This window comes from Chiloscyllium punctatum, chromosome 17 (assembly GCF_047496795.1).
Source record: "Chiloscyllium punctatum isolate Juve2018m chromosome 17, sChiPun1.3, whole genome shotgun sequence".
In the NCBI taxonomy this organism is placed as follows: Eukaryota; Metazoa; Chordata; class Chondrichthyes; order Orectolobiformes; family Hemiscylliidae; genus Chiloscyllium; species Chiloscyllium punctatum.
In genome coordinates, this window is record NC_092755.1 from 95,330,119 (window position 1) to 95,353,393 (window position 23,275).

The 23,275-nt window shown below is 43.5% G+C and overlaps 2 protein-coding genes across 2 annotated transcripts; both read left to right on the plus strand.

Annotated features, from left to right (window-relative positions):
* The first annotated feature begins 5,948 nt into the window (after nucleotides 1-5,948).
* LOC140488155 (polyubiquitin-like) lies at nucleotides 5,949-8,610 on the plus strand. The gene is made up of 2 exons (XM_072587994.1): nucleotides 5,949-6,211; nucleotides 6,890-8,610. The coding sequence occupies exon 2, from the start codon at nucleotides 6,902-6,904 to the stop codon at nucleotides 7,373-7,375; it is 474 nt and encodes a 157-aa protein (XP_072444095.1). The 5' UTR covers nucleotides 5,949-6,211; nucleotides 6,890-6,901; the 3' UTR covers nucleotides 7,376-8,610.
* A 9,909-nt stretch (nucleotides 8,611-18,519) lies between these two features.
* LOC140488157 (polyubiquitin-like) lies at nucleotides 18,520-20,591 on the plus strand. The gene is made up of 2 exons (XM_072587996.1): nucleotides 18,520-18,774; nucleotides 19,453-20,591. The coding sequence occupies exon 2, from the start codon at nucleotides 19,465-19,467 to the stop codon at nucleotides 19,936-19,938; it is 474 nt and encodes a 157-aa protein (XP_072444097.1). The 5' UTR covers nucleotides 18,520-18,774; nucleotides 19,453-19,464; the 3' UTR covers nucleotides 19,939-20,591.
* Nucleotides 20,592-23,275: the final 2,684 nt, after the last annotated feature.

The following is a 23,275-nucleotide window of genomic DNA, read 5'->3' on the forward strand; positions in this document are numbered from 1 at the left end:
AGGATTATGGGAAGAAAGTGGGAGAATGGGGTTGAGAAACATATCAGCATTGATTGAACGGTGGAGCAGACGCGATAAGCTGAATGCCCTAATTTCTGCTCATAGAATCCCTACAGTGTGGAAACAGACCATTAGACCCAACGAATCCACACTTACCTTCCGAAGAGTATCCCACTTAGACCTATTCCCCTCCCATATTACTCTACATTTCCCATGACTAATGCACCTAACCTATACATCCCTGAAAACTATGGGAAATTTAACACGGTCAATTCACCTAACCTGCACATCTTTAGACTCTGGGAGGAAACCCACGCAGACATGGTGAGAATGTGCAAACTTCACAGCAACAAGGCTGGATTCGAACCCAGAGTCCCTGGCACTGTGAGACAGCAGTGCTAACCAGTGAGCCACCATGCCACCTTGTCTTATGGGCGTACCACGTCATCTTATGGTCTTATGGTCTTATAGGAGGCAGAGAGAGGGAATAAAGGCATCTTTTTCAGGATGGCAGCTGGTGACTAGAGGAGCTCTGCAGGGATCAGTGTTGGGAAATCGAATATTCATGTCAAGCATTAATGATTTGGATGAATGAACTGACAGCATTGTTCTAAGTCTGCAGGTCATACAAAGATATTGGGAGCATCAGGCAGTATTGAGGAAGTGTGGAGGCTAGCAGAAGTCTTGGACAGGCTTGGAGAATGGGCAAAGAAGAGGCAGATGGAGTACAATGTGAGAGTGTGAGTTGTTATGCACCTTATAGGAAGAATAAAGACAGAGACTAAATGGGGAAAGGCTTCAGAAATGTGAGAGAGCTAGTTCATGGCTATCTTAAGGCAGATTCAGTTGGAGGTTAAGAAGGCAAAAGCAATGTGGTCATGCATTTGAAGAGAGCTGGAATACAAGAGCAGAGGTGTACTGCTGAGACCATATCAGACCCTGGTCAGATCGCATTTGGAATATTGTGAGCAATTTTGGGGCCAGTATATAAGGAAAGATGTGTTGGCATTGGGAGGAGTCTAGAGGAGATTTACAAGAGTTATTGTCGTGGAGAAAATGCAGAGAATCACCAGGAGACACAGAGAGATCTTCAAGAAATAGGCCTTTTATTTGCAAACAAAAAACCATGACACTGAGAAAGCAGATTCTCAAATGTCCCTGAACCTCTGCGCCCATGGTTTTAAATTTTATTTATCATGTTTCTGTTCGCTTATCAGCATGTCTGACTATATTAAAAACAGTACCTCACTCTAGCTACACAATAAACCAGTGATGTTAGTTCCCATTATCTCTTTAGTTGTCCCACTATAGTTTTATTCCTCCATTCTTCTTCATGTTATTCTAATGTCACAGTTAGCTTTTGCAAAAATGGTCCTTCATTCTAGACCCTACTGAATATTTTCCTAATGTCATGATTAGATACTTATTGTCAATAGTCTCAAACAGGCCGACTCTACTAACAATTAATTAGATATTAAACATGATGTCCCAAATGTTTATGGTCCCAACCTTGTCATAATAATACTCAACAGGTGAGGCTAAGTGTATTATCTCATCTTGCCACAGTGACCTTTCAGCCTCAATGTTACTCTGCTAATTGGTGTAAGAGCATTCCACTATTCTTATTCCATCCTGCATTCCACAGACCCCTTGCAACACGTCACCAATGGTGTTCATACTTAACCCTTCCCATGCTTCCATGCTCTTTATTTTCCATATTATCCAGTGGATAAATGGCTTATCATGAAAGAAGCATTTGTCGACTCTGGGCCTGCATGAGTTGGATTTAAGAGGGATGTAGATGATGTGATTGAAATTTACAGAATACTGACGGGCCTCGATAGAGTGGATGTTGAAAGGATGTTTCTACAATAGGAGAGACAAGGATATTGTGGTGCAGCCTCAGAATGAAGCGACAACTCTTCAGAACTAAGATGATGAGGAAATTCTTCAGCTCGAGGATGATTAATCTGAGGAACCCGTTGCAACAAAAGGCTGTGGGGGTCATGTCATTGAGTGTATTTAAGGCAGAGAGAGAGATGGGCTTTGATTGGTAAAGGTATCACAGGTTATGGGGAGAAGGCAGGTGATTGGGGTTGAGAAAAATATCAGCTATGATTGAATGATAGAGCAGACTTGATTGGCTGAATGGCCTAATTCCGCTCCTCTATCGTATGGCCTTAGGATGGATGGGTCTTGCAGAGAGAAGCTTACCATGAAACGTGACAAATTGACACAGCCGATATATGTCAACGTGCAGCCCAATATTTATGTGCAGCCAATATTTATGTGCAGCAAGATCTCCATATAGATATAGAATCTGTACATTCACATACCTGTATTAGAACTAAATGTAGTCTCTGGGTTTGAGGGATTACAAAGAATGAACATATTTCTCGTGAGAAGATCAAAATTTGGACTTTGCTTTCATGTGGGAGAGAAACTCAAAACAATTAAGCATAAGTATAAAGGATTGTCAGGTACCATTGACACACTTTCTTTACTGTTTCCATGGTGACACTCTTCTGAGGGACAGATCATCTTATGTGTAGATGTGTCTCTGAAGTGATTGGTAACTGCCCATCACACCTCACCACCCAATAAGGAAGACCTCAGCTGTGTTGTGAGCACTCCAAGGATCTGCACTCCATCATGACAAACTCTTGCTGCCCACAAAGCTAGTGAATGATCATTAGTTAATTTATATTTTCTAATCAATCTTTCAGAGATATCATTACTGATCGCTGGAGCAGATGGAATTTGCATCAAAGAGTGGGGAGGACTAGGCAGGAGAAAGGTCTGGGTGCTGGGGTGGGGGGCAAAAAGAGGTACTAGTGTGCAGAGGAGGGGAAGGACCATTTGTGAGGGGGATATGTGGAATATCGAGTGGAGATAATGGAAAGGATGGGATGGGGATGGGAATGGAACAACGGACAGGAGTTGGGGCATAAGGGGAGCATGAGAGAACCCTCCCATGACCTGTCCCCCACCCCCATGTTCTGATCCACCCTACCCTCGATCCTGCCCACCTGATTCCCCACATTGACCTATCTTCTGTCTCTGCCTGAGCTTTACCACACTCCACAAATACCTAACCAATCCTGGACGTGTTTTCTGCCGTCACACCCTGATTCAATATTGTGCCTGCTCTGTGCAATAATCCTTTGTTGAACAAGTAAGAAATGTCACAAAAGATAATTCAACTGGTTCTGTTAATCATAACTATGGAAATTATTTAAAATAATTGCCTTTTGTTTAAATGTTGTGTTCACATAGACTGTTCAAAACAGCATTTTGAAAATCAGAAAGTTCAAAGGGACATTTTGATTTTTCAAACACCTGTCTGCATAAACCTATGTGGGACATGGAAATTAATGAGTTAGAGGCCTGTGACAACTCAGAGTACCAGTGATGGAGCTGGCAGTATAGTGATTGTAACAAGGTCGGCCACATAGACCTGACAGAGAGCATGAGTTCTCTGATTGGGGTTGTTAACCTGCTCCAATCAGGGAGCCCTGACTGATAGACATAAACAGGCAGGTCAGAAGTTCTGTTCACTTTCACAGTTGGCTCTGAGGAAGCCGTACTAATGTCAATTACTAGATTATTTCTTATAGACATTTCCTTCAGGATCTGGGATGGCAGTTGCTGATGATCTGTGTATTCGAGTCTGCAAAAGAATCCCACTAGACCTAAATTGAGTAAGAGAACTCACAGGTCGGTATCCAGGAGAACGCTCACTCTGGAATATCCATCCACATCTGGTTTGGACCAGTTAAATTGGTCAGCACCGTCCAAGTCAGAACCAATCAAAATAAATGCTGGTTAAGTAGTCACCTGATTCGAATTGACGTTGATACTGCTGCGGCTGTATCAGTGATTACAGAACCAGTCTTTAACAAAATTTGTTCTGCATTCCAAACCTTAAGTTTGTGTAAGACTTCAATCAAACTGATAACCTACATCGAGGAATCTCTACAGATTAAGGGGACAACTTTAGTCTGGTCTCACATGAGTAGCAGCTGGTCCAGTTACCACTGATTGTGGTAAAGATTCAGGCTCAAGCCTAATGGGACGAAATTGGTTGAGAAGGTTTGCCGGGATTGGTTCAACAATTTTAGATTACAAAATGGCTGCCTGAGTGAAGTCCCAAATAAATACCTGGAGGTTTTCCCGGCAGTTCGAGGAACTATTAAAGGAGCCAATGCCAACTTGCCTGTTGACCAGGAAGCAATTCCATGATTCAGCAGGGCCCTCCCAGTGCCATTTGCCTTACATGCAAAATTAGAGGCAGCAATGAGGTGACTAGGAAGTGATGGAATCATCAAGCCAGTAATTTCCAGAAAGGGCAGCGCAGAACATACTGATAGTGAAGCTTGACAGGCCAGTTCCCTTCTGTGGGGATTTTAAACAAACCGACAACTGAATAAATACCCAATCCCTCACATAGAGGACCTCTCTGCAAAGCTGGAAGTGGGGAAGAGGGGGGTTGGGAGGGGATGTCTTGGATGAAGCTGGATATGGCCATGCGTACTTGCAATTGCGGTTAGATGAGGAGTCCCAATTAATGCTCCAATTAATACGCCTAAGCGTTTGCACCAATATTCAAGGTCGCCATTTGAGGTATCATCAACCTGTACCATTTTCCCACGGATGATAAAGAACATTTTGCAAGTCTCCTCCAGGTCATCATTTATTGAGATGATGGGCTAATAACAGGGAAGACCAATAAAGAGAATTTCAAGAACTTGGACACAGTCCTCAGACATTTCTCAAAGACAGGCACCCAGGTATTGAACATTATGGTATTAAATGGCAACAGATCCATTGCACCCCTGGCCTAATTCCTAAAGTTTTGGAATTGGATGCTACAGGGATACTGGGTGCACTGGTGGACACTTCAAGAATTTCCTAGAATCTCTTCTGAAAATTACCAAACACTTTCAGTGGCAGAGTTATAATGGAATGTCTCTCTAATTCAGGCAGATCAGTCAATGTGGCACATCTCAGCAAAAGTGTCCATCTTTACTGTACATACTCAATTTGAACAATGTTTGCCTGATTCTCCTGTCCTTTACAGTGAGGCCCAGGTTTGTAATTCAGCTTTGTAACCACCTCACAAACACTTCAGAATAGAAACTGCTTGTTATGATATCGGGAAACTGTCACATCAACTAAAAATCGATGAAGAAGCAGGTCATTTCACTCCTTGAAGTCACTCCACAGTTCACTACGGCCAGCTCAATGCCATCTTACTACACTCTCTGTATCCCACAGAAACCAATTCCTGACACTCAACCCAAGAACTCTCTCTTGAAAAAAGAATAAAAGTGTATAACAAAGGTCCCATCCGTAAGGTGGAGATGCTGTTGTAGCACCAGCCTCTGTACTGTCACCTCTTCCCTGTTTATTTATGGTTGGGTTACCATAGGAAAGATGAAATAAAGAAAGTGCTTTTCCACAAAGGGTCTGACGCAGAACAGCTGAGTGACCCGAGAAAAGTTCACAGAAAATGTTTGCTAACTTCAATCTCAAACAGTTTAATTTTCACAAAGTATGTGGCACCATGTTTAATTGAATGCAATTCCAAAGGCTTCATTACAGATATGAAGGCAGTGCAGTTTCATCTAGTTCTGTTCGTTTGAAAATGAAGATTGTTTTAGAGAGGAAATCTGGGGTCGAGATGAAATAATTAGCAGCAAACATTGTTCAAATTGAGTATGTACAGTAAATCCAACATCAAATCACCCTGAGTCACTGCTCAGTGAAGGACCTGGACAGAGTGGCGATAGGAAATGGAAAGTGAAACCGAACGGAGCTCTGTTTGCTGCTGGAGATCAGTTCATTTCTCAAATACCGAGGGAATCTTTAGGGAAATGAAACTTCAGGCCGGACCGTATTTTTTTTATCTCAGTGAGCAGGCAATCAGAGGCGAGCAGAGATGTGACGTTCAGAAACCGGCTCTGAGAATAAACAGGAGGACACCTGCAACACAGACTCTGAGAGAGAGAGAGAGAGAGAGACCCAGAGGGGGCGCAGCCGGGAACCGGGCACTTACAGTGGACACAGAGAGAGAGGGAGTTCTGTTCACGTCTTCCATCCAGATCGGACACCGGCGTGAACAAAGCAGGGAAGACAAACTGCTGGGAAAGGAGCCTCGGAAACGAGTCTGCTGTTTAACTTTCCTGGAGCGGAGCCTCCAGCGAGGATTGTGAGTTCTTTTCGTCTTTTTGTTTCAGGAATTGCAGAATTCGGTTTCTGGTGTGTGAAATGGTTTGCATAGACAGAGCTCTGGAGCAAGTCAGCAGCTCTGTCAGCTCTGGCAGTCTGTGTGTGTGCACAGAACCAGGGGGGACGGCGCCCAGTCTGGGCTGACTCCTCAGCAATGCTCCTGCCAGAACGGCCGCGTTTCTCCAGCGTTTGCTGGGAGTCTGATTCCCACCATCAACAACTTTTTGTCTTTATTCAAGTGTGAAATGGGCCGTTTTGAATCTCATAAGCTCCACTTTGATCAATTTTTATTAAAAGAGATATGTAAATGGTGCAGATTTGAGGAATCTGGGGGTGGAGAGGGGAATGGCTTTGGCAGGAGTGGGATATCTGTTTTGTCAGTGATGCTGAAATCCTAGTCCACAAACAGCAAAAATAGAATCTCTCCATAGGTACTGGCTGGAGTTCGGTGTGTACTGAGGCATCTGATTTTTGTGTGCAGTATTTCTCCAACTGGAAACCAATCATTAAGAAGAAGTTGATTGAATTGGGTGGACAGTAGGTACAGATTAGTTCCCTCACTTCTGTCAATGTCTGGAAAAGCCATTGTATGCTCAAAATGTTCTGAGACACAAAACACAGCATCCCCATCACTAACATCCTGTTCATTTCTCAACAGCAATTTGACAACATGATACTGCAGGTGAAGTTTATGACCGGTGACATTGTCCCACTTGAGATCAATCCTTCCATTCAAGTGTCAGCTCTCAAGACGTTGATATATGAGAAGACCAAGGTACCTGTTTACCAACAGCGTCTGGTGATACAAAATGGGAACACTCAAGAGCTGAAGGACAACAAGAGACTGTCTGACTACTGTGTCTCTCCCAGTAACACTGTCATGCTGATCGTCAAGAATGAGGAGCGCATGCAGATATTCCTGCAGAATGACAAGGGAAAACTTTCTACATACGATGTTCGTCCCTCTCAGTCTGTTGAGGAGTTTAAAGCACAAGTCCAGCGACAGGAGCGTGTCCCAGTCAATCAGCAGCGCCTGATGTACAATGGGAAGCAGCTGGAGGATGGTCGGTTACTCGCTGACTACAATATTCAGCCAGAGAGCACCGTCTTCCTCTTGCTGCGTTTGCGGGGTGGCTCACTGTGACAGCACTAATACACAATCAGTGGGAGATGTTCCTCAAAACTCTTATCAAAATCTACTGCTTTATTCCTCCACTTATACAATTCCAATGCGGTTAAGGATCACAGTTAAGATTAGATTAGATTCATTCCAGTCTGGAACCAGGCCCTTCGGCCCAACAAGTCCACACCGACCCTCCGAAGAGTAACCCACCCAGACCCATTTCTCTCGGAATGTTGCACCTAACACAATGGGCAAGTAAATGGCCTTTGGCTATCACTCTTAGTTTGTACCATACATAGAAGGGGCTAGCCATGCCCATATTCCTGATGTGTACATAAAGGCCTTAGCCAGCACTTGCAAACAGCAAGAGATACGTCAGGAGAGGGAGGGGAAAAAGAATGTGAAATGGGAACTGACTATTTTTGTGTTGAATAGATGTTATCAAGGGCTACTGAACCTTTTTCCTTTGGACCTGGATTCAGATAAAACTCAACTTCCCTTAGTCTACAGTTTGTGGGGAACCTGGTTGAAATAACTGGGGTCAGTAACTCACAACATATACATTCTTGCAGCATGAAAATGATTGTTTTCTGCTTCGAATTGGCAGCACCAGTGAGCTGTGCCTCACGATGGTTGATATACGAATGGAGAAACTTACCTGTAATAACTGTATAGAACAGATGAGGGAAACGATGATCAAAGAATGATTTAAAATATTCAATACATATTTTCTGACATCTTACTTTACTTGAGAAGCCATGTATTTATTATAAATGCTTTTTTTGGAAGACTCCTCTTTTCCATAACAGGATATGTATTGCCTGGACTGTGCATTTTATCAAGGCATATGATGTGAGTTGAAAATCAAGCTGTTTCTTTGGATTCAAGTTTAAATGTTAAATGTTGCTTCTGCTCCTTCATAATCTGTAAGAGAGAATTATCTGGGAATCCACTTTTGGTACATCATATCTCCAAATACAAAACTATTTCCAGATGATTTGTCAAACCAAGTATTTTAAATGAACAACAGGAATGTGCACTGAGCTCATAAGGTACCAGAATGAGATACATCTCACTGCAAAGTGCATCTCCAGACTTTTCTTTTGCAATGTTCTGTTTGTAGAAGGATGCATTCTAGGTTATCCCTCTTTCAGGATTGATGTGTATGAAAAGAGAATACTTCAGAGATGTACGAATTCTATCTGATTGTACCTGATTGAATACTGTACTTACATGTAATTTGTATGTTAATAGTGATTGTAATGTTTATACCTTTCACTGACAATAAAATTTGTCTTTTTGTTTAGACAATGTGAAATGTTGTAGTATAATTCTGTCGGTTAACATGAGGTGTGTCAATCGCTTCTCCAATGATAACAATCCAGAATTGAATTATAACATAATTACGAGGAACAGTTTGGGATTTTACATTAAAGCACTTTTAAGCATGTTGCTTAACTTTCTTGTTGCAAATGAAGGTAAACAAACAATTAAAACATCTTTCCAACAGAATCTGCAGCAGTGAAACAGTTTCAGGTTGTCGTACCAAGTAAAATGACCATAATGGTAAAGAGCTGGATAGCAGCTTGTCTGGAATTCTCACATCCAACCCCTTGTTACAATATTACCCCATGTATAAATTACTCTCGGGGACTAACCACATGCAGCCCTCATCTACAGTCCTGGCATCTAATACCTCCCAGCTGCTCAGAACTGTCATAACACCTTTCTGACCCTTGCAGGATTTCAGTGCAGAATTTTGGGGTGCACTGGACTACCACTGAAATACTGCAAGGACACTTTGCATTTGGTGATAGGCACCCAGCACACGAACTGGAACAGGTTGAATCTCAGGATGTCAGCCTTCTCTCTTAGCCCTCTCTCACTTTGAGTCTGCCTTGATGCTCATAGGAGTCCTACACAAACTGGCCTCTTGTGTTTTTACTTTTGCCCCCTGCACCACCGCTACAAGATTCATGATACTCTAACCCTGCATCAGTACAGAAGGTCACAGATATTCTTCCTACACAGCCATGCACCCCTTCAGATGGCTGAGACTGCACTGAGCTGATTGGCAAACCAAGCCGAGACAGACAGGGTCTGCTGTGATGACCTCCATGACCAGCCCTGGCGTGGGTTAGAAAATGATCCTTCTTTGCATCAGCCCAACAATGAGGACCTCCTGCTCCCTGTGCACAAAGCAAGGTATGAATTTCCCCCTCACTGCAATGTCTGCACAAAACACCAGTCACCACACAGGGCAGCTACACACTTACAGTGTTTGCACGGGTGCACAGTAATCTTTTAAAGGTGGCACTGGTGCCAGACAAGATGGTCTATTCTGGAATATCCCAGTAGTGGTGAGTTCCTTCAGGTACAGCAAGTGGTTGCACCAAGCTAGCTAGCAGGACAGTGTCGCCATTGTGTCGGGTGGGCAGTTAATAAGGTGAGTTTGAGACATTATGGTGAGAAATCCCTCATGAGGAGGAAAATAAATCAGAAGATAGAAAAGGCATGTATGGAGAGCACTGTTCTAATAATCATGGAGGACTTCAATATGCAGGTGGACTGAGAAAATTAGATTGGGAGTGAAATGCAAGAAAAAGACATTGTGGAATGCCTATGAGATGGCCTTTTGGAGCAGCTTGTGTTGGCGCCTACGAGGGAACAGGCCATACTGGATTTAGTGTTGTGGAATGAGGGCGACTTCATAAGCAGACTTAAGGTGAATTTACTCTGCAATTTGAGAGGAAGAAGATAGAATCAGAGGTAACGATATTACAGCTGAATAAAGGCAACTACAGAGGCATGACGGAAGCACTGGATAGCGTTGACTGGGAGAAGAGCCTAGCAGGAAAGACACTGGAACCCCAACAATAGCAGGGCTAACTGGGAGTAATTCAGGAGACACAGCAGAGATTCATCTTGAGGAGAAAGAAGCTTGGTACAGGGAGGATGAGGCAACCATGGCTGTCTGGGGAATTCAGGGATAGCATAAAATCAAATGAGAAAACATATAACGTGGCGAAGAGCAGTGGGAAACCAAAGGATTGGGAAGCTTTCAACGACCTACAGAGGGAAACAAAAAAAAGAAATAAGGAGTAAGTAGATTAAATATGAGAATAACCTAGCCAGGAATATCAAGGAAGACTGTCAGAGTTTCTTTTGATATAAAGGGCAAAAATGAGGCAAAAGTGGACATTTGGCTAGAGGAAAATGACGCTGGAGTGACAGTAGTGTGGGAACAAGAAAATGGCTGAGGAACTGAATAATTACTTGGCGTCAGTCTTCACAGTGGAAGACATGGGTAATATCCCAAAAAGTTAAGAGAGGGAGGGGGCAGAGCTGAGTATGGTGGCCATCTTCAAGGAGAAGGTGCGAGAAAAACTGAATTGCCTGAAGGTGGATTAATGACATGGACCAGATAGACTACACCCCAGAGTTGGAAGGTAGATAGAGTCGTAGTCATAGAGTCATAGAGATGTACAGCATGGAAACAGACCCTTCGGAGGCGTTAGTGATGATCTTTTAGGAATCTCTAGAGCCAGGAAGGGTCTCAGAGAACTGAAAAATCGCCAATGTGACACCCTTGTTTAAAAAGGGAGTAAGGCAAAAAATGGAAAATTACAGATCAATTAGCCTAAACCCCTTTGTGGGTAAGATCCTGGAATATATTGTGAAGGATGAGATTTCTGAATATTTGGAAGTGTATGATAAAATAGGACAAAGTCAGCATGGTTTCACCCAGGGGAGGTCATGCCTGACAAATCTGCTGCAATTCTTTGAGGAAGTAATGGCACGGCGGCTCAGTTGTTAGCACTGCTGCCTCACAGCACCAGGGGCACAGGTTCAATTCCCGCTTTGGGCAACTGTCCGTGTGGAGTTTGCACATTCTCCCCATCTCTGGGTGCTCCGGTTTCCTCCCACAGTCTAAAGATGTGCAGGTTAGGTGAATTGGCCATGCTAAATTGTCCACAGTGTTAGGTGTAGGGGAATGGGTCTGGGTGGGTTGCTGTTCAGAGGGTCGGTGTGGACTTGTTGGGCTGAAGGGCCTGTTTCCACACTGTAGGGAATCTAATCTAACAAGCAGGTTGACCAAGGAGAGCCAATGGATGTCACCTACCTGGACTTCAACAAGGCTTTTGACAAGGTGCCACACACGAGGCTGCTGAGTAAGGTAAGGGCCCATGGCGTTAGAGGGAAGGTCCTGGCATGGATAGAAGCTTGGCTGTCTGGCAGGAAATGGAGAGTGGGGATAAATGAGTCCTTCTCAGGATGGCAGCCGGTGACAAGTGGTGTTCCGCAAGACTCAATGTTGGGATCACAACTTTTCACTTTATACATTAACAATCTAGATGAAGGAACTGAGGGCATTCTGGTTAAGTTTTCAGATGGAACAAAGACAGGTAGAGGGACAATTAGCTTTGAGGAGGCAGGGAGGCTGCTGTAGGATTTGGACAGGTTAGGAGAGTGGGCAAAGAAGTGGCAGATGGAGTACAATGTGGGAAAGTGTGAGGTCATGCACTTTGGTAGGAAGAATAGAGGCATGGACTATTTTCTAAATGGGGAGATGATTCAGAAGTCTGAGTTGCAAAGAGACTTGTGAGTTCTAGTCCAGGATTCTCTCAAGATAAACTTGCAGGTTGAGTCAGTATTTAGGAAGGAAAATACAGTGATGGCATTCATTTTAAGAGGACTTGAATATAAAAGCAGGGTTGTACTTCTGAGGTTCTATGAGGCTCTGGTCAGACCACATTTCGAGTATCGTACCCAGCTTTGGGCCCCATATCTCAGGAAGGGTGTACTGGCCTTGGAGCGTGTTCAGAGCAAGTTCACGAGAATGGTCTCAGGAATTAAAAGCTTTACATATGAGCAACATTTGAGGACTATGGGTCTTTACTCAGTGCAGTTTAGAAGGATGAGAGGGGATCTTATTGAGACATACAGAATACTGAATGGTCTGGACAGAGTAGATGTTGGGAAGATGTTTCCATTGTTAGGAGAGACTAGGACCGAGGGCATAGTCTTAGAGTAAAGGGAAGACCTTATAGAACAGAGGTAAGGAGAAACATCTTCAGCCAGTGAGTGGCGAATCTATGGAATTCATTGTCACATTAGGCTGTGGAAGCAAGGTCTTTGACTATATTTCAGATGGAGATGGATGGGTTTTTGAGTATCAAGGGGATCAAGGATTATGGGAAGAAAGTGGGAGAATGGGGTTGAGAAACATATCAGCATTGATTGAACGGTGGAACAGACGCGATAAGCTGAATGCCCTAATTTCTGCTCATAGAATCCCTACAGTGTGGAAACAGACCATTAGACCCAACGAATCCACACTTACCTTCCGAAGAGTATCCCACTTAGACCTATTCCCCTACCATATTACTCTACATTTCCCATGACTAATGCACCTAACCTATACATCCCTGAAAACTATGGGAAATTTAACACGGTCAATTCACCTAACCTGCACATCTTTGGACTCTGGGAGGAAACCCACGCAGACATGGTGAGAATGTGCAAACTTCACAGCAACAAGGCTGGATTCGAACCCGGAGTCCCTGGCACTGTGAGACAGCAGTGCTAACCAGTGAGCCACCATGCCACCTTGTCTTATGGGCTCACCACGTCATCTTATGGTCTTATGGTCTTATAGGAGGCCGAGAGTGGGAATAAAGGCATCTTTTTCAGGATGGCAGCTGGTGACTAGAGGAGCTCTGCAGGGATCAGTGTTGGGAAATCGACTATTCATGTCAAGCATTAATGATTTGGATGAATGAACTGACAGCATTGTTCTAAGTCTGCAGGTCACACAAAGATATTGGGAGCATCAGGCAGTATTGAGGAAGTGTGGAGGCTAGCAGAAGTCTTGGACAGGCTTGGAGAATGGGCAAAGAAGAGGCAGATGGAGTACAATGTGAGAGTGTGAGTTGTTATGCACCTTGATAGGAAGAATAAAGACAGAGACTAAATGGGGAAAGGCTTCAGAAATGTGAGAGAGCTAGTTCATGGCTATCTTAAGACAGATTCAGTTGGAGGTTAAGAAGGCAAAAGCAATGTGGTCATGCATTTGAAGAGAGCTGGAATACAAGAGCAGAGGTATACTGCTGAGACCATATCAGACCCTGGTCAGATCGCATTTGGAATATTGTGAGCAATTTTGGGGCCAGTATATAAGGAAAGATGTGTTGGCATTGCGTGGGGTCTAGAGGAGATTTACAAGAGGTATTGTCGTGGAGAAAATGTAGAGAATCACGAGGAGACACAGAGAGTTCTTCAAGAAGTAGGCCTTTTATTTGCAAACAAAAAACCGTGACACTGAGAAAGCAGATTCTGGACTGTCCCTGAACCTCTGCGCCCATGGTTTTAAATTTTTTTATCATGTTTCTGTTAGCTCGTCAGCATGTCTGACTATATTAAACAAAGTAACTCACTCTAGCTACACAATAAACCAGTGATGTTAGTTCCCATTATCTCTTTAGTTGTCCCACTATAGTTTTATTCCTCCATTCTACTTCATGTTATTCTAATGTCACAGTTAGATTTTCAGTGTCAGCTTTTGCAAAAATAGTCTTTCATTCTAGACCCTACTGAATATTTTCTTAATGTCCTGATTAGATACTTATTGTCAATAGTCTCAAACAAGCTGACTCTACTAACAATTAATTAGATATTAAACATGATGTCCCAAATGTTTATGGTCCCAACCTTGTCATAATAATACTCAACAGGTGAGGCTAAGTGTATTATCTCATATTGCCACAGTGACCTTTCAGCCTCAATGTTACTCTGCTAATTGGTGTAAGAGCATTCCACTATTCTTATTCCATCCTGCATTCCACAGACCCCTTGCAACACGTCACCAATGGTGTTCATACTTAACCCTTCCCATGCTTCCATGCTCTTTATTTTCCATATTATCCAGTGGATAAATGGCTTATCATGAAAGAAGCATTTGTCGACTCTAGGCCTGCATGAGTTGGATTTAAGAGGGATGTAGATGATGTGATTGAAATTTACAGAATACTGACGGGCCTAGATAGAGTGGATGTTGAAAGGATGTTTCTACAATAGGAGAGACAAGGCTATTGAGTTGCAGCCTCAGAATGAAGCGACAACTCTTCAGAACTAAGATGATGAGGAAATTCTTCAGCTCGAGGATGATTAATCTAAGGAACCCGTTGCAACAAAAGGCTGTGGGGGTCATGTCATTGAGTGTATTTAAGGCAGAGAGAGAGATGGGCTTTGATTGGTAAAGATATCACAGGTTATGGGGAGAAGGCAGGTGATTGGGGTTGAGAAAAATATCAGCTATGATTGAATGATGGAGCAGACTTGATTGGCTGAATGGCCTAATTCCGCTCCTCTATCGCATGGCCTTAGGATGTATGGGTCTTGCAGAGAGAAGCTTACCATGAAACGTGTCAAATTGACACAGCCGATATATGTTAACGTGCAGCCCAATATTTATGTGCATCCAAGTTATGGCAAGATCTCCATATAGGAATAGAATCTGTACATTCACATACCTGTATTAGAACTAAATGTAGTCTCTGGGTTTGAGGGATTACAAAGAATGAACATATTTCTCATCGGAAGATCAAAATTTGGACTTTGCTTTCATGTGGGAGAGAAACTCAAAACAATTAAGCATAAGTATAAAGGATTCTCAGGTAACATTGGCATACTTTCTTTACTGTTTCCATGGTGACACTCTTCTGAGGGACAGATCATCTTATGTGTAGATGTGTCTCTGAAGTGATTGGTAACTGCCCATCACACCTCACAACCCAATAAGGAAGACCTCAGATGTGTTGTGAGCGCTCCAAGGATCTGCACTCCATCATGACAAACTCTTGCTGCCCACAAAGCTAGTGAATGATCATTAGTTAATTTATATTTTCTAATCAATCTTTCAGAGATATCATTACTGATCGCTGGAGTAGATGGAATTTGCATCAAAGAGTGGGGAGGACTAGGCACGAGAAAGGTCTGGGCGCTGGGGGGGGGGGGGGGGGGGGGCAAAAAGAGGTACTAGTGTGCAGAGGAGGGGAAGGACCATTTGGGAGGGGGATATGTGGAATATTGAGTGGAGATAATGGAAAGGATGGGATGGGGATGGGAATGGAACAACGGACAGGAGTTGGGGCATAAGGGGAGCATGAGAGAACCCTCCCATGACCTGTCCCCCACCCCCATGTTCTGATCCACCCTACCCTCGATCCTGCCCACCTGATTCCCCACATTGACCTATCTTCTGTCTCTGCCTGAGCTTTACCACACTCCACAAATACCTAACCAATCCTGGACGTTTTTACTGCCGTCACACCCTGATTCAATATTGTGCCTGCTCTGTGCAATAATCCTTTGTTGAACAAGTAAGAAATGTCACAAAAGATAATTCAACTGGTTCTGTTAATCATAACTATGGAAATTATTTAAAATAATTGCCTTTTGTTTAAATGTTGTGTTCACATAGACTGTTCAAAACACTATTTTGAAAATCAGAAAGTTCAAAGGGACATTTTGATTTTTCAAACACCTGTCTGCATAAACCTATGTGGGACATGGAAATTAATGAGTTAGAGGCCTGTGACAACTCAGAGTACCAGTGATGGAGCTGGCAGTATAGTGATTGTAACAAGGTCGGCCAGATAGACCAGACAGAGAGCATGAGTTCTCTGATTGGGGTTGTTAACCTGCTCCAATCAGGGAGCCCTGACTGATAGACATAAACAGGCAGGTCAGAAGTTCTGTTCACTTTCACAGTTGGCTCTGAGGAAGCCGTACTAATGTCAATTACTAGATTATTTCTTATAGACATTTCCTTCAGGATCTGGGATGGCAGTTGCTGATGATCTGTGTACTCGAGTCTGCAAAAGAATCCCACTAGACCTAAATTGAGTAAGAGAACTCACAGGCCGGTATCCAGGAGAATGCTCACTCTGGAATATCCATCCACATCTGGTTTGGACCAGTTAAATTGGTCAGCACCGTCCAAGTCAGAACCAATCAAAATAAATGCTGGTTAAGTAGTCACCTGATTCGAATTGACGTTGATACTGCTGCGGCTGTATCAGTGATTACAGAACCAGTCTTTAACAAAATTTGTTCTGCATTCCAAACCTTAAGTTTGTGTAAGACTTCAATCAAACTGATAACCTACATCGAGGAATCTCTACAAATTAAGGGGACAACTTTAGTCTGGTCTCACATGAGTAGCAGCTGGTCCAGTTACCACTGATTGTGGTAAAGATTCAGGCTCAAGCCTAATGGGACGAAATTGGTTGAGAAGGTTTGCCGGGATTGGTTCAACAATTTTAGATTACAAAATGGCTGCCTGAGTGAAGTCCCAAATAAATACCTGGAGGTTTTCCCGGAAGTTCGAGGAACTATTAAAGGAGCCAACGCCAACTTGCCTGTTGACCAGGAAGCAATTCCATGATTCAGCAGGGCCCTCCCAGTGCCATTTGCCTTACATGCAAAATTAGAGGCAGCAATGAGGTGACTAGGAAGTGATGGAATCATCAAGCCAGTAATTTCCAGAAAGGGCAGCACAGAACATACTGATAGTGAAGCTTGACAGGCCAGTTCCCTTCTGTGGGGATTTTAAACAAACCGACAACTGAATAAATACCCAATCCCTCACATAGAGGACCTCTCTGCAAAGCTGGAAGTGGGGGGGGAGGGGGGGGTAGGAGGGGCTGTCTTTGATGAAGCTGGATATGGCCATGCGTACTTGCAATTGCAGTTAGATGAGGAGTCCCAATTAATGCTCCAATTAATACACCTAAGCGTTTGTACCCATATTCATGGTCGCCATTTGAGGTATCATCAACCTGTACCATTTTTCCATGGAAGATAAAGAACATTTTGCAAGTCTACTCCAGGTCATCATTTATTGAGATGATGAGCTAATAACAGGGAAGACCAATAAAGAGAATTTCAAGAACTTGGACATAGTCCTCAGACATTTCCCAAAGACAGGCACCCAGGTATTGAACATTATGGTATTAAATGGCAACAGATTCATTGCACCCCTGGCCTAATTCCTAAAGTTTTGGAATTGGATGCGACAGGGATACTGGGTGCACTGGTGGACACTTCAAGAATTTCCTGGAATCTCTGCTGAAAATTACCAAACACTTTCAGTGGCAGCGTTATAATGGAATGTCTCTCTAATTCAGGCAGATCAGTCAATGAGGCACATCTCAGCAAAAGTGTCCATCTTTACTGTACATACTCAATTTGAACAATGTTTGCCTGATTCTCCTGCCCTTTACAGTGAGGCCCAGGTTTGTAATTCAGCTTTGTAACCACCCTCACAAACACTTCAGAATAGAAACTGCTTGTTATGATATCGGGAAACTGTCTCATCAACTGAAAATCGATGAAGCAGCAGGTCATTCCGCTCCTTGAAGTCACTCCACAGTTTACTACGACCAGCTCAATGCCATCTTACTACACTCTCTGTATCCCAAAGAAACCAACTCCTGACACTCAACCCAAAAACTCTCTCTTGAAAAAAGAATAAAAGTGTATAACAGAGGTCCCATCTGTAATGTGGAGATGCTGTTGTAGCACCAGCCTCTGTCCTGTCACCTCTTCCCTGTTTATTTATGGTTGGGTTACCATAGGAAAGATGAAATAAAGAAAGTGCTTTTCCACAAAGGGTCTGACGCAGAACAGCTGAGTGACCCGAGAAAAGTTCACAGAACATGTTTGCTAACTTCAATCTCAAACAGTTTAATATTCACAAAGTATGTGGCACCATGTTTAATTGAATGCAATTCCAAAGGCTTCATTACAGATATGAAGGCAGTGCAGTTTCATCTAGTTCTGTTCTTTTGAAAATGAAGATTGTTTTAGAGAGGAAATCTGGGGTCGAGATGAAATAATTAGCAGCAAACATTGTTCAAATTGAGTATGTACAGTAAACCCAACATCAAATCACCCTGAGTCACTGCTCAGTGAAGGACCTGGACAGAGTGGCGATAGGAAATGGAAAGTGAAACCGAACGGAGCTCTGTTTGCTGCTGGAGATCAGTTCATTTCTCAAATACCGAGGGAATCTTTGAGGATACGAAACTTACGGCCGGACCGTATTTTTTTTATCTCAGTGAGCAGGCAATCAGAGGCGAGCAGAGATGTGACGTTCAGAAACCGGCTCTGAGAATAAACAGGAGGACACCTGCAACACAGACTCTGAGAGAGAGAGAGAGAGAGAGACCCAGAGGGGGCGCAGCCGGGAACCGGGCACTTACAGTGGACACAGAGAGAGAGGGAGTTCTGTTCACGTCTTCCATCCAGATCGGACACCGGCGTGAACAAAGCAGGGAAGACAAACTGCTGGGAAAGAAGCCTCGGAAACGAGTCTGCTGTTTAACTTTCCTGGAGCGGAGCCTCCAGCGAGGATTGTGAGTTCATTTCGTTTTTTTGTTTCAGGAATTGCAGAATTCGGTTTCTGGTGTGTGAAATGGTTTGCAAAGACAGAGCTCTGGAGCAAGTCAGCAGCTCTGTCAGCTCTGGCAGTCTGTGTGTGTGCACAGAACCAGGGGGGACGGCTCCCAGTCTGGGCTGACTCCTCAGCAATGCTCCTGCCAGAACGGCCGCGTTTCTCCAGCGTTTGCTGGGAGTCTGATTCCCAACATCAGCAACTTTTTGTCTTTATTCAAGTGTGAAATGGGCCGTTTTGAATCTCATAAGCTCCACTTTGATCAATTGTTATTAAAAGAGATATGTAAATGGTGCAGATTTGAGGAATCTGGGGGTGGAGAGGGGAATGGCTTTGGCAGGAGTGGGATATCTGTTTTGTCAGTGATGCTGAAATCCTAGTCCACAAATAGCAAAAATAGAATCTCTCCATAGGTACTGGCTGGAGTTCGGTGTGTACTGAGGCATCTGATTTTTGTGTGCAGTATTTCTCCAACTGGAAATCAATCATTAAGAAGAAGTTGATTGAATTGGGTGGACAGTAGGTACAGATTAGTTCCCTCACTTCTGTCAATGTCTGGAAAAGCCATTGTATGCTCAAAATGTTCTGAGACACAAAACACAGCATCCCCATCACTAACATCCTGTTCATTTCTCAACAGCAATTTGACAACATGATACTGCAGGTGAAGTTTATGACCGGTGACATTGTCCCACTTGAGATCAATCCTTCCATTCAAGTGTCAGCTCTCAAGACGTTGATATATGAGAAGACCAAGGTACCTGTTTACCAACAGCGTCTGGTGATACAAAATGGGAACACTCAAGAGCTGAAGGACAACAAGAGACTGTCTGACTACTGTGTCTCTCCCAGTAACACTGTCATGCTGATCGTCAAGAATGAGGAGCGCATGCAGATATTCCTGCAGAATGACAAGGGAAAACTTTCTACATACGATGTTCGTCCCTCTCAGTCTGTTGAGGAGTTTAAAGCACAAGTCCAGCGACAGGAGCGTGTCCCAGTCAATCAGCAGCGCCTGATGTACGAAGGGAAACAGCTGGAGGATGGTCGGTTACTCGCTGACTACAATATTCAGCCAGAGAGCACCATCTTCCTCTTGCTGCGTTTGCGGGGTGGCTCACTGTGACAGCACTAATACACAATCAGTGGGAGATGTTCCTCAAAACTCTTATCAAAATCTACTGCTTTATTCCTCGACTTATACAATTCCCATACGGTTAGTGATCACAGTTAGGAAGTGGCCTTTTGGCTGTCACTCTGCTCTGTATTATATGTACTGACGGCCATATTCCTGATGTGTACATACAGGCCTTAGCCAGTACTTGCAAACAGCAAGAGATACGTCAGGAGTGGGAGGGGAAAAAAAGAGTGTGAAATGGCAACTGGCAAGTATTTTGTATTGAATAAATGTTATCAACGGCTACTGAACCTTTTTCCTTTGGACCTGGATTCAGATCTGGTCCAACTTCCCTCAGTCTGCAGTTTGCAGGGAACTTAGCTGAAATAACTGGGGTCAGTAAGTCACAACATTCATGTTCTCACATCATTGAAATTTTTCTTTTTTGCTTCTACTTGGCAGTATCAGTGAGCTGTGCCTCAGGATGGTTGCTACATGAATGAAGAATGGGATCACTTTTTGTAATGCATTGAAACGTACCTAAAATAACCATGTGGAATGGATGGTCAAAATGGTTATCAAATTTACTTATGTTTGTTAACAATCGTGTTAAATATTTTACAAATATTTGTCTTTGCCTGATTAAACCTGATTGTATAACATAATTACATGTAAATAATATTATAAAGTTAATAGCATTTGTACTGTCTATGCCTTTAAAAAAATAAAATTTGTCTTGTTGTTTGGACAAAATGAAATCTTGTGATGTTATGCTGTTGGTTAAAGACGTTTGCCATGCTTGCCTTCCGTGGGTGTAGAAAAGCTTTACAAGGATGATTCCAGAACTGGAGTGTTTAAGCTATAGGGTGAGGCTGAATATGCTGGGGCTTTTCCAAAACCTGCAGAAACAGAGGCTGAGGGGTGGCCTGAACAAGATTTATAAAATCATGAAGGGCATTGATACGTTGAATAGTCTTTTTCCTAGAGTGGGGGAGGCCAAAACTAGAGGACATAGGATTAAGGTGAGAAGAAAAACATTTGAAAAGAACCTGAGGAGTAACTTTTTCACACAGAGAGTGGTGTGTGTATGGAAAATACTGCTAGAAGAAGTAGTGGAGGAAGGTACAATTACACCATCCAGGTGTCTTTTAAATGATGTATGAACAGGAAACATTTAGAGCAATATGGGCCAAATGTTTGGCAAATGGTACTCAGTCAGATTGGGATATCTGTTCAGTGCTGAGGATTTGGACTGAAGGGTCTGTTTCTGTGCTGTATAACTCTATGACTAGAATAAGGCATCTATAATTTGGGAAGATATCCTCCCTGTTTATCTTTCCTTATCCCAACACAGGAGGCACCAGTGAACACATAGCACCGATGGGTTTCATGCAGAGGATGAATAGTTCCCTTGGATAGCATTGTATAGGGGCCTGAACAACATGTCAAAGTAGACAGCCTTCAGTCAATGGTTTCTAGCACAAGGGTAAACCAAGTAAACCAAGGGTGACATTTCTTAGCAGTCCATAGGCTTGGATACGATCATTCAGCCATTCAGGGTAGTCAGATTTCGAATCTTCTCCTTGACTCTATATTCCCCTTTGTGTGCTGAACTCCTGTTTAATGAGAGAAAGGTAGTGATTGAGTGAGTTGCTTGTGTCAGTGAGGGGAAAGCGGCGATATCTCCCTTCTTCCTGTACTCCTGGCATCCCTACAGTTGACTGGGATCATACTGAGCTGGGTGACAAACTTCAACTAAAAGCAGGAATTTCACTGTGATAGAATAATACAGTGAGAATTTGTAGCTGGATCCAATGATTTTCTAACAGGCGATGCCACTAAGCCAAAGTTGACATAATAATTCAGAGGCTTATTCCCCTCTGACGCCAACTGTAGCACCCTACCTGAGACTCCATCTGAGAGAAGCTAGCTAGATTACAGCATCAACCCTCCTCTCCAAATGGCTGTGTAACATTACGTGTGGAATGGAGGATTCAAGATGGCGGTGACCCAGTAGGTCTGAGTCTGCTGAGCTCTGCCCAGGATCTGGGCAAAGTGGGGTACCTACCCTCCCCTCACTTCTTAAACTACTAAAAATAGCTTTTTCCCAGCAGCTATAGTTATTCTGCATCAAATTGTAGCAGCTTGATACATTTTAAAATGACCAAAGGTAAAGGACCATGGAGTTCACAGCAGGCAGGGAACCCCTCCCCCCACGTAGCAACAGATGCGTCCATGGCCGCCCCGGGGGACTTACCTGGAGCCTGACCTCAAAGTTTGTTTAGCTCCAAGAGAAGAGACCCAGTCGACTTGGGAGTTGATCTTGATCATGCTTCTGCAGCATGACCGAGAGATCAAGAAACTTGAGCAGCGTGTTGGAGGGGCAGAGCAATGAGCCATGGTCTCTGAGACCACTGCTGAATCTTCCGTGGATCAGGTCCAGGCTCTGGAACGTTGAGTCGGGCCTTAGAATAGCATATTGACAACCTTGAAAATTGTGGTCATCGGAAAAATATTTGGTTGCTGGGCCTTGCCGAACGAGAGGAGGAAGGCCAGCTTATTGACTTTTTTGGAGCAATCGCTCCGACAACTGCTGAAGTTGGAGTCTGAGCTGGGCCGGGTGCACGTTGAACAGGCTCACTGGGTTGCTGTGTGCAGGCCCGGGTCGGACCAGCACCCCCGCCAGGGCCTAGTTCCACTCCAGCACTACAGGGAAAAACAAATGTTGCTAGAGGCCTCCAGAGTTTTGGGGAAGGATCCCCAAGCCATGATATACAAGGGATCCAAAATAATGCTGTTCCAGGACTTTTCTCTACTTGTGGTATGCAAGAGGAAGGCATTTGACGAGGTAAAGAAGCATTTGAGGGATTTAAATATTCAGTATTCCATGTGATACCCAGCAACGCTGTGCTTCAGTTATGAAGGGTCTGTGCATAACTTCGGATCACCGGAAACAGTAAAAGAATTTTTGGATGCTCTCAAATACACTGATGGGCTTGAACTATATGGACAATGACTTTATTTTAGCCCCTGTTTTTCTCCTCCTCCCTCTCCCTTTCTCTTTTCCATCCTTCTTTGTGGGGAGGTTTTTTCTTTTAACTTATCTATAACTCGCTTGGTTTATCTGGTTGTTGGGGAATGTTTGAGTTTTTAAAAAATATTTGCTGAGATTGTAATTTTACATATTTTATTTTATGTTTCTGTTTTGTTAAGGGTGTTTAGGGTAATAGTATTGAGGGGGTGGGTTGGTTGCCCACTTCTCATTCTTGTATTATAAGAAATTGACATATGTTTATTTTACTTTGTAAGGTCTGGGCTGAGGGCATGGCTCGAGTTGGGAGGTGCT

What these genes read in the sequence shown, in the direction of transcription:
- LOC140488155 (XM_072587994.1), top strand. Translation starts at nt 6,902, where the DNA reads ATGATACTGCAGGTGAAGTTTATGACCGGTGACATTGTCCCACTTGAG.
- LOC140488157 (XM_072587996.1), top strand. Translation starts at nt 19,465, where the DNA reads ATGATACTGCAGGTGAAGTTTATGACCGGTGACATTGTCCCACTTGAG.